Source organism: Podarcis erhardii (assembly GCF_964252035.2).
Source record: "Podarcis erhardii genome assembly, chromosome: 7".
In the NCBI taxonomy this organism is placed as follows: domain Eukaryota; kingdom Metazoa; phylum Chordata; class Lepidosauria; order Squamata; family Lacertidae; genus Podarcis; species Podarcis erhardii.
This window is the reverse complement of record NC_138511.1, coordinates 20,423,483-20,434,717: the sequence shown is the minus strand read 5'-3', so window position 1 is coordinate 20,434,717 and position 11,235 is coordinate 20,423,483. Positions and strand designations below refer to the sequence as shown.

At 46.0% G+C, this 11,235-nt stretch overlaps 1 protein-coding gene across 1 annotated transcript in view; it reads right to left on the bottom strand.

Moving 5' to 3' along the window:
• Positions 1–11,235, bottom strand: part of AGRN (agrin) — a 239,401-nt gene that overhangs the window by 39,392 nt on the left and 188,774 nt on the right. Inside the window, 4 exon segments of the mRNA XM_081870652.1 lie at positions 1,063–1,168; positions 2,279–2,403; positions 3,557–3,700; positions 9,034–9,198. Of these exon segments, the coding sequence (XP_081726778.1) occupies positions 1,063–1,168; positions 2,279–2,403; positions 3,557–3,700; positions 9,034–9,198 (540 nt within the window).

Sequence of the window (11,235 nt, the reverse complement as noted above, 5' to 3'; positions counted from 1 at the left end):
GGTTGAATAGCTCCCAGACCTTAACTCAGACCTTGACGGCAGCTTTTGACATTTGGATCTTTCCACTGGTGGTTTTTTTTAAATGGACATTTTTAGCTGTGGATCTGTCTCCTGTCAGCCCCAACCAGCATTGCCAATGGGCAGCGATGATGGGAGTTGTAGCCCAACATCAGAAAGGTCACAGTATCCCCATTCATGTTTTGTGAGGACCTACTGGGTCTATAAGGCAGGTTACAAAGGTAAAAATAAATATATAGTCCTGGGTCCATTTTAGCTGGTCCATAACCCCACAACTGCATCCCCAGCACCCCCGGTAATCATAACTGATTGTCAGTAGTAGTTAAAAAGAGCTGCTTAAGATTTGATGCCTGAGTTTGATCCCCACCCCCACCCTCCCTGTCCCTTTCCCCTTGTGTGTCATTTTTTTAAAAGTACAATGGTACCTCGGGTTAAGTACTTAATTCGTTCTGGAGGTCCGTTCTTAAGCTGAAACTGTTCTTAACCTGAAGCACCACTTTAGCTAATGGGGCCTCCTGCTGCTGCCGCGCCGCCGGAGCACGATTTCTGTTCCCATCCTGAAGCAAAGTTCTTAACCTGAGGTAATATTTCTGGGTTAGCGGAGTCTGTAACCTGAAGCGTATGTAACCCGAGGTACCACTGTATAGACTGTAAGCCTATAGGCAGGGAATGTCTTGTTTTTACCTGGCTGCATATAAACCACTGTGGGACCCTTTTTGGCTAAAGAGCAAAGTGCAAATGAAATCAACCAATCAATTGTCCCCAAGTTCCTATTTATCTCTCTATTAATGAATTAAATTTATATGCCAACTTTTCCTCCAAGGAACTCAAGGTGGTATACATGGTATCTCCCTCCCCATTTTCTGCTCACAACATCCCCATGAGGTAGGTTAGCTTTGAGATGGTGGCTGCCCCAAGGTTACCCAGGAAGCTTTGTAGCTATATGGGAATTCGAACCCTGGCGCCCCAAGTCCTGGTTCAACACTCTACAACCATTACGCCACTGCCCAAACAAGAAGCTTGACATGGTGCTCGTGTATTTACCTTGGCACTGGCCGAAGTGCTTCACCTCTATGACCTGCCCTTGCCGGCAGGCAATGGTCCTCAGCTGGCACTGGTCACCATAGGTCACTCCGTCCGAGCCGCAGACCTAGGATATTTGATCAGATTTAGTATTTGTAATTCCACTTTTCCACAGCAACTGTGTTGAGATGAAAGCAGCACTCAGTAATAATAGGATTAAAATTAAAGGGGGCCATCACAGTCATTATAGCCATATCAAAAACACAGTAAGGCAGAAAGCAAAAGAATTAATCAAAACAATTAATCCAATGGCTGCTGAGCATCAGCCCTGAGCCTGTTGACGTGTGTGTGTGTGTGTGTGTGTGTGTGTGTGAATGAATGAGTGAGAGAGAGTGAAACAGATAATGGCAGTTCAGACTCATAGAGTTGGAAGGGACCCTGAGGATCATCCGGTCCACTGCAGGAATATGCAGCTGTTCCTTACAGGGATCTAACCTGCAACCTTGGCGTTATCAGCATCGTGCACTAAACTGAGCTATCCAGGTTCTCCAGTGGAGAGGCAATAGGGATGCTCCTCTGCTGATACAACAGGGACAGAGATCAAAGACCAATAGGATTTGGGGGGGGGGGGGTAGGAACATAAAAGTGTAAGAACATTAAGAAAAACTTGCTGGATCAGTCCATTGGTTCATCTCATCCAGCATCTTGTTCCCACAGTAGCCAACCAGGTGCCTCCAGGAACCCTCAAGCAGGGCCCAAGCGCCTCCTGTGGTTTCTAGCAACCGATATTCAAAAACAATACAGCCTCCGACTGTGAAGGCTAATAGCCACTGACAGCCTTATCTGACATGAATTTGTCCAGTTGTCTTTTAAAGCCATCCAGGTTGGTGGTGATAGGGAGCAGGTTTCATGATTTAACTGTGCATTGAATGAAGAAGTACTTTCTTGGCGACAGCTAACACGAGAAGAGAGAGCAGTGGAAGGTGAAGCAAGGTCAGGTTGTAGTAAGACCACAGGTGACTCGAGTTCAGCTGTAAATAAGCTCATCTGTTCCCCCAATTTGTAAAATGGGAACAATAAATTCTAGGAGTTGTCTCCCGTGTGATGTCCTAGTCAGAAGAGACTCACTGAAATTAATGACATGACTAGCTTAGATCTACTAATGTCATGGGTGTGTGGGTGTGGGTGTGTCCTATACTGAATAGGGCTGACAATGGACACAATTGTGTCTACTTACCTTGGTCATGTTGGCCTCCGTGCAGAGTGGAGATGGGCACTCACAGTGTGCAAAGCCATTTACTTCCACGCAGGACGCCCCAAACTCACACACCATTTCAGTGCAGGATGAGGGTGCAGATGGGTCTGAGTAGGGTAGGATAAATAACAGTAGAGGCATGGCATGAAAACTCATACACCTGGATTTTGCCTAACAGTTGGTAGGTCTTCCTTTGCAGATGATGAAGGTGGCATGCACACCACACATCTGAGCAGTGGGGAAGTGGTCTGGGGTCACGGGAGGTCACTGTTTCTGCAGCAGGGTCCCTGTCTCTAGCATCCTAGAGTTGCCCATTCTGCACGAAAGGGGAGCTTCTTAGCCACTGCATGCCCCCACTGTATGCTAAGCATTTAGGAACACTGAAAACACAAGGTGCTTCCGTTTCAAGAGAGTGGTGTGCAAGTTCTGTTATATAGGATGGAGCTACATGGGAAGCACAACTTAAGGCCCCCCCCCGAAAGAAGATACTGGAGCACTCCAAATCCTTTGTCCATGTACGTGCACATGCTGAAATAGTAGATCTAGCTAAAAAGCAATACATGGAGACTTGCATTAATTGTTGCAATGCACCCCTAATTAATATTGTATAATCTTAGAAGGAAGGGACGTGGGTGGCACTGTGGGTTAAACCACAGAGCCTAGGACTTGCTGATCAGCCCGCGATGGGGTGAGCTCCCATTGCTTGGTCCCTGCTCCTGCCAACCTAGCAGTTTGAAAGCACGTCAAAGTAGATAAATAGGTACCGCTCTGGCGGGAAGGTAAACGGTGTTTCCGTGCGCTGCTCTGGTTCGGCAGATGCGGCTTAGTCATGCTGGCCACATGACCCGGAAGCTGTACACCGGCTCCCTTGGCCAATAAAGCAAGATGAGCACTGAAACCCCGGAGTTGGCCACGACTGGACCTAACGGTCAGGGGTCCCTTTACCTTTAATCTTAGAAGGGTGTGGCTGTGACTACCATGAAGGGACCTTGCACTTCTGATTATGCCATTACACTGCTGCATTTATAAAACACACTTAAAGCACATGACTTCCCCCCAAAGAACTGTAGTTTGTTAATAGAGCCAGGAACCCTAGGATTCTCTGGGGGAAGCAATGTGCTTTAGGATGTGTGGGGCGCACACAGCCAGAGAGGTGTTAAAGCCATATTCACAAACAGTTGTATTATGCAGCAATCTTGGGTTCTCCAAACTAACGTGGGAGAGGAAAGCCCACGAAGAAAGCAGCCCCTCCCCGCTCACCTTTCTCGCAGCCAGACATTCCCAGCTTGCTTCCGTTGGGACACTGGTTGCATTTCATGCCGGTGATGCCGGTTTTGCAGGAACACAAGCCTGTCATCTGCTCACAGTCATCGCGCACCGAGCCCACGGGATCACAGTGGCAAGCTTCACAGGAAGGCGACAGGATGGGAAGGAACAAACTGAATATATGACACAGAAATTCCCCCCTCTCCCTCTGGCCCTATCCAGTTAAAGCCTTATGATACTACTTTAAACAGCCATGGCTACTCCCCTGGGAACTGTCGTTTGCTAAAGGTGCTGAGAATTGTTAGGAGGCACACACGCACCCCTTCCCTTCACCGAGCTATAATTCTCGAGTGGTTTAAAAATCACTCTCCCTCTTCCCAGGGAAGTCTGGGAATTGTAGCTCTGCGAAGAGAATGGAGGGGTGTTTGAGTCCCCTAACAACCCTTAGCACACTGTCATAACAATGCATCATTTAACTTATAGATTTCACTGCCATATGAAAGTTTTAAAGGGAAATGGTAACAAATGCCAGTGGGGGAAAGTACATCAAATGCCAAGAGACTATTCCCTTTTGCTATGTGCTCCACTCCACCACCAACTGAAAATATCAGGCAGTAACAATGAGAGGGGGCTACTGCCTTTCTGCCCCACTTGTGGGCTTCCCAGAAGCACCTGATGGACCCACTGTGAGAGACACAGGACTCTGGACTAGATGGATTTTGTTCTGCTCCAGCAGGGCTCTTCTTGTTCTTTTACGTATTTAAGATATCCTTTTATTTTATTTAATATCTTTATTAATCCTGCCCTTTCTCCCAAAAGAGCCCAGAGTGGGGGTGAGGGCAAACATTTCTGTGATTTTTTTAAAAAATACCATTTAAAATAAAACAAAAACTTATTTTAAAACCTCTAAAACACAATAAAAAAATTAAGAACAGATGCAGCCAAACATGAAGAGTTTTCATCAGGCCACTAAAAGGGTACAGTGATGACGCCTGCCTTATATCAATGGGCAGGGAGTTCCACAAAGTACAGGTGCTGCCACACTAAAGGAGTCATTCCTAAAGCGTCACAACAGTGCTTCAAATGTGTGGTTTGGATGTGACCATCATTTGTCATGACTGGACAGGAACTGCCATCTGTGTGGCATTTGTGGAAGTGCAAACCTCAAAAATGTTTACATATGAGTTAAGGCCACCTCTTACGTTCTTAATGGGCTGCATGGATAGTTGAGGTCAACATGGAGGGCCATGTATATAGCTGGGTGCAGATCAACAATAACTCACAAGGTGTCAGCGAAGTTAACTCTTTATTCAAAGAAACGAAACAGCTCAGGCCTAGTAAGAACAGCAACTCCCCAGTAGTTCTTGCCCAATGAGGCAGCTGCAACCTGAGACCTCTCTGCCTGATCTGTCTTTGCTCTGCCCTCTTCATACCCCTGCAGGGTCTGGGAGACCAAGGGGGAGGGGAGCTGATTACAGCTGGAGGGGGAGACTCCTTGGATTCATCATTAGCCTGCCTCACCTCTGCCTCTTGGTCCCCCTTCTCTTCAGCCTCCACTTCTGCCTCTGATTCCAGACTGCTCTCTGCCACAGCCTCTTCCTGATCACTAAATCCTTTTGCCTCTTCAGCTTCTAGCACCTCCTCATGCTAATCTGCTCCCTCTTCTCCCTCTGACCACTCATCGTCATCCCATCACCAATCTCCTGGCTCTGAGTCTTCTTTCCTTGGGGGTTCCCCAGCTGGTGTTTCCCACCATTCCTCTGCACCCAGCCAGTCTTGTAAAACTCCCAATCATGACCCCAAATCAAAGGGCATATGAGCACAAATGCAGATGTTCTTGGCTCTATTCTCTAGGCACACCAGACAGGCAAATCCTGACTGCAACCCCGAACCCACCCCCAATGAATTTCCCAGCTCTCTGTTGAGAGTTTAAGAAGGGAATGGGAGGGAGAGGGACATAAAGTTATAAGATAAAACCACTTATTGTCTGAAAACTCTCAACGGAAAACAAAACTCTCTGGTTCATTTTGCAGACAGCGGGTTCCTTTTGAGAAGGGACACCTGGGTTTGGGATGGTGGAGGATTCATCAATCCCCTTCCAGTCGTCAGTTCCAGTGGTTAATGAGTGATGCCATTAGATGCACACATCCCAATTCCCAGCGTGATCTTATTAGCTCTTAAGCCTACTGTGAGCGTGGGCTTTTATAACTTTAATGAGGTAACACTTGTTCTCAGCACCCAGGATGGAACCCAAGAGTCTCAACTCCCAGTTCAGTGCTGAACTCTGAGGAAGGGCTTGTTGTTTTTAATCGCTGGGATGGATAAAGCCATCTCCATTTGAGGAATGACTGTTTCAGAACAATTCAGATCCATCACCCAAGAGAGAAAGGAAGAGGGGGATGGTATCACTATAATAATTTCTCTCTCTCTCTCTCTCTCTCTCTCTCTCTCACACACACACACACACACACACACACACACACACAATTCTTTGTTGTTTGCTATCCTTTCCAAATAACTCTTCTTCCCATGATAATTCCGCCCTCTCCCCGTTCACCACCTTATCGATTCCTTTGCTTTTGTCTCCAATGGAGCTTGAAATTAACACAGCCTTCCCCTGCCTCCACTTCTCTCTCTCTCTCCCCTAACCCCCACCACCACTTGCCCTATCGCAGTTCACTTCCTTATTTGCACAGAGGAATAGTCTCAATACAGATCTAGGGAAAGTGATCAAGATTGGGCTGTATCCCTTGCCCCAATTTCTCAACAGAAATATAAGGGGCCATCTGGGGTGTCAAAATGGAGGGGGGGGAATGGAAGACACTGGTGTGGGGAAACAGAGAGCTGGGTTTTTAGCTAGGGGTGAGCAGAAGGAAAACTGCATTCCACCAGCAAACTACTAGCCTATTGGCCTGGAGTCTAAATTAACCCAACCAAAAGTTACTAGCCTGCATTTTTTTTACTCCTAAGAATGAACAGTACATGTCATTGGCTCCAGAGTCCAGCAACAACCAGGATTCAGAATTAGGTGCTAAGGAGCTAGACTGGATTCTTAGCCGCAGCACTAGTGCCCATAGAACTGGAAGCCAAAAATTCCTCAGTTCACTTCCATGTTGGAGCACAAGTTGCATTGCTCTCCTTGGTGCTGAAGCAGCCTACCTACCTTGCTGTTTTGCACTGTGGGCTCGTACAGTGGACAAGGATAGGACAGAGCACTGCTTGCTGCTGAGTGGAGAGGGTAGAACACCCTTCTCCTCTGCACCTAGCAAAGGAATGCAGAGGGCTGCCAGAGGAGGGGTAGAATGCTGTCTGCCTCTTCTGCACCCCACTCACCTAGTGACCTATGATGACCAGAGTTAGGCAAGTGGCGGCCTTTTAAGTTGTGGTACCCAGTCAAGAAAGCTTACCTGGTACCTAGGTGGAGCCTTTTTAATTCCCCCTCTTCTTTTTAAGGCACTACTTAACTTGGGTTTTACTATGCTGTTGTGCTTATATAGTGTTTAGTGTGTCAGACTGGAAAGTTGTAGCAATTTGAATCCCCCCTCACCCATGAAGCTTTGGGACAGCCATCATATCACTTAACCTAAGCTATCTCACAGGGATGTTGTTAGGATAAAGTGGAGAGGAAGGGGGCAAGAACCACATAAGCTTCCTTTAGCTCCTTAGAGTAAAGACAAGGATATAAATGTAAGAAATAAAATTAAATAAAACATTGATATAGTTATTTGTATGTGTGAATCTGTTCTTTTTGTTTTATTGTTTTTAATTTCGTATCACTGCAAGTTGCACTGGAAGTAGATACTCTGAAAGATATTTGTTGTTGTTTCACATTAATAAATGTAAATGTAGCATGGTGGATGGTTCATCAATTTTACTGAGCCTTCAGCCACATGTCACCTCAGGAACAAGAACTAAAAGCTTATGAAGTGGAAGGTTTAAGTCTGCAGGAAAACCTAACACTTTCAAGCTAGGAACAAAATGTAGGTTGATTCCTATTTAGTCAGCTGGCAAAATATTCATTTCTACAGCTGGAGACAACAGGCGGGATTAAATTTGGGGCTTCTGCTAACATCTGGAAGAGAGCAAGAATACATTTCTCATGGGGACTACTACTAACATCTGGCTAAGTGAAACCCAAAATGGTTATTACTAACATCTGGAAAAGAGAGTGTCGGGTTTCTCCCTTGGCCAGCATCTGGAAGGCATCAGAACAAATTTCTCTACCATCTGGAGGAAAGGAAAGGTATGTTTTTGCAGAACATTATTATTAGAAGGGGATTGGAGGGGGAAAGCTTCCACTTAACATCTGGAGTTTTCAACTCCCATGAACCAACAAGACGGAATTGGTCAGATCAGCTTCCTCCAGCCTGTTGACAGGGCTTTGCGATTTCCCTTGCCGCAAGGCCTGCTCCACATCTTACAAGCACAGGCTCATCTGTTTCAAATTAACGCACAAGTTGAACCTAAGACAGACCTTTTGTAAATCTGGCTACGTGCTGCAGCTCTTTGAAAAACGACTTCATGCCACATACAGTGGATGTGACCTGACCTCCAGACCTGGACGTTGTTATTGCTCACAGATTTGGTCTTGCAGGGCGTGGACTCCCAAGGAGGGTTTGCTCCTTGTATGACTGCCAAGGCCAAAACAGTCTGAAAATGAGCAGACCTCAGACAAAGAGCATGGGAGTCTGCTGATGGTGGCACTAGTACAAAACATCTGGAGGGCACCAGGTTGGAGGAGGCTGTTCTAAGGTATTAGGCAGGTCTTCCCCAGCCCAACAGGGAGATAACCTTCTGCATGCAAAAGACAATTGGATATGTGAAACTGCCTTATATCAAGTCTCATGGATCCAATTAGCTTCATATTTTAAAGTATCTAATGGCCTGCCACATGGAAAATAGAGCAAGCTTGTTTTCTGCTACTCCACATGGCAGGACGCAAACCAATGAATTCAAATTACACGAAAAGAGATTTCTGCATTTCAGTGGATTGGCCAAGATGACCCTCAGGGTCCCTTCTAATGCTACAATTCTATGATTCTGTGAATCGTTAGGAATAACTTTCTGACAGTAAGAGCTGCTTGACAGTCGAATGGACCCCCCCAAAAGGTGGTGGACTCTCTTTCACTGTTTTAAAAATAGTCATCTGTCAGGGATTCTTCAGCTGTGCTTCCTAAAATTGAACTAAATGACCCTTGGGGTACCTTCCAACTCTAAAATTCTATGATTTACCATCAGACCCTTTTTTTATATGGAGGTGCTGGAAAACAAATGAACCTGGGATCTTCTGCATGCAAAGGGCCTGATTTACTATTGATCTACTGCACCTTCCCAAGAGCACGCGGTAAAAATGCAATGTCAGCATTCACTCTGCCACCGAACAGCTTTGCTGATGCTGGGCAGGAGTCATGCAAACCTCCAGGCTCTCCTGGCAAAAATTTCCCCTTCCTGGTTGAGACTGCAATACTCACGGGTACAGCCACTCTTGCTGTCGGTGACAATGCCACGGAAGTTCCAGAAGCCCGGCTCGCAGCGGTCGCACTTTAGGCCCCCCACGCCCGGTTTGCAGGAGCACTGCCCCGTGGCAGGGTCACAACTGCCTCCATAGGAACCGTAGGGGTTACAGTGGCAGGTACCTGCAAAAGACGGGTAGGAGGTCAGATTTGTTTAATAACGTAAAAGGCGCCCTGCCAGATCAGACCAAAATCCCATCTAGTTATAAGAACGTCCAGTTTCTCAGTGGCCAGCCGGATGCCTGTGGGAAACCCACAAGCAGGACCCAAGTACAGTGGTACCTCGGGTTAAGAACTCCATTTGTTCTGGAGGTCCATTCTTAACCTGAAACTGTTCTTAACCTGACGCACCACTTTAGCCTCCCGCTGCCACGTGATTTCTGTTCTCACCCTGAAGCAAAGTTCTTAACCCGAGGTACTATTTATGGGTTAGCGGAGTCTGTAACCTGAAGCATATGTAACCTGAAGCATATGTAGCCTGAGGTACCACTGTGCAAGACCACTCTCTCCTTCTGAAGCTTCCAGCAACGGGTATTCACAGGCCTTACTGCCTCCGACTGTGGAGGCATGGCATAGCCATTGTGGCTGGTCCAGCATCCTGTTCTCACAGTGGCCAGCTCAAGATGCTTCTGGGAAGCCTCAAGTCAGGATCTGATGTCAAATGGGATCTCAGCACCTGGCATTCAAAGAAACACTACAACATAGCCGTCTCAGCTAGTAGCCACTGCCTTGTATTCTACAAATCTACTTGCCAAGGACAAGTACCCAAAGCTTAAGGAGCGCACTCAGATCCCGTCCCCCAAGTTCTGCAGAAGCTGAAGATCAGAAAACAGCAGAAACTCTCTCAAATGACTTGGAAGAGACCCTGCTATTTCCTCGAAACCCTGGCACAAATGAAAGTAGGCTTCGCCTCTCTCCTGAGCCCTTTAGAGGAAGAGAGGGCTTTGTGCAGATCACAAATAACAAATAGCTAGTATATCATGCCAACCTTTGGAAGCCCTCAAACATAGTGATTGAGAAGAAAGAAATGGAGGTAGGAAAGAACAGTGGTAGGTGTGGAAATGTTTTGTATATGTTTGCAAATCAACAAAGGACACAGAAAAGCCACAGGATTCACGTTCCTAAGAATCTGAGCTTTCTTTCATATTTTTTAAAAACGAACCAGTTTCCGTGACCTATCTAAATTATGCAGGATTGTGTGATTGTCTTATTTTATACAGCATCTTACTTTTATTTGCTTTTCATAATTTATAATGGGGGGTTGGAGAGCAATGGAGGTATGCCATTGTGCTTTATTCAGTTTCTTCATAATTTATAATGGGGGGTTGGAGAGCAATGGAGGTATGCCATTGTGCTTTATTCAGTCTCTTCATAATTTATAATGGGGGGTTGGAGAGCAATGGAGGTATGCCATTGTGCTTTATTCAGTCTCTTCTCTAGCTGGAAGCTCAGCCAGACGGGTGGGGTAGAATAATAATAATAATAATAATAATAATAATAATAATAATAATAAAAGAAGAAATCTGCCTGATTCTGAGTGAGAGCACTGGTCCATCTAGCTCAGGATTATCTACAATGACTGGCAGGGGAACCCCAGCATTTCAGACAAGGAGTCTTTCCCATCACATACTGCCTGATCCTTCTAGTGGAGGTGCTGGGGATTGAATCTCAGACTTTCTGTATGCAAAGGAGATGCTGTACCATTGAGCTAAGGCAACACTGAGTTGCCTCCCAACACTTTCTTTGCTGCAATAAGCACTGAAAACTGGTGGAGGAGGAACAGGAGGAGGAGAAGGACAAAGAAGCTAATAATAACAATCTGGGATTCTCAGAAAGCTGAATTCTACATCCACTATCACATTCCATATTTCTCCTGTGAAACTGTTTCTTGAGAAATACTAGCAATTGAAACAAAACAGTACATGGTTTTTAAGGAACTCTACTTTTCAAGCTGTATGATTTTGTAGGGCTTTCCCTCTTCCATCCTTGTTTACTTTCTGCCCCGCTATGTGGAGCTGCTTTCTCGCAATGTCAAAAAGAGATTGTTCTCAGATTTCATCGGCTTATTGGCATGCAAAACTTCCCAGCCAAGGTCCATCTGCTCCTTGCTGTCTGCATGCAAATTCCCAGCTGTTGGGAATCAAATGTGGATGCACCCAC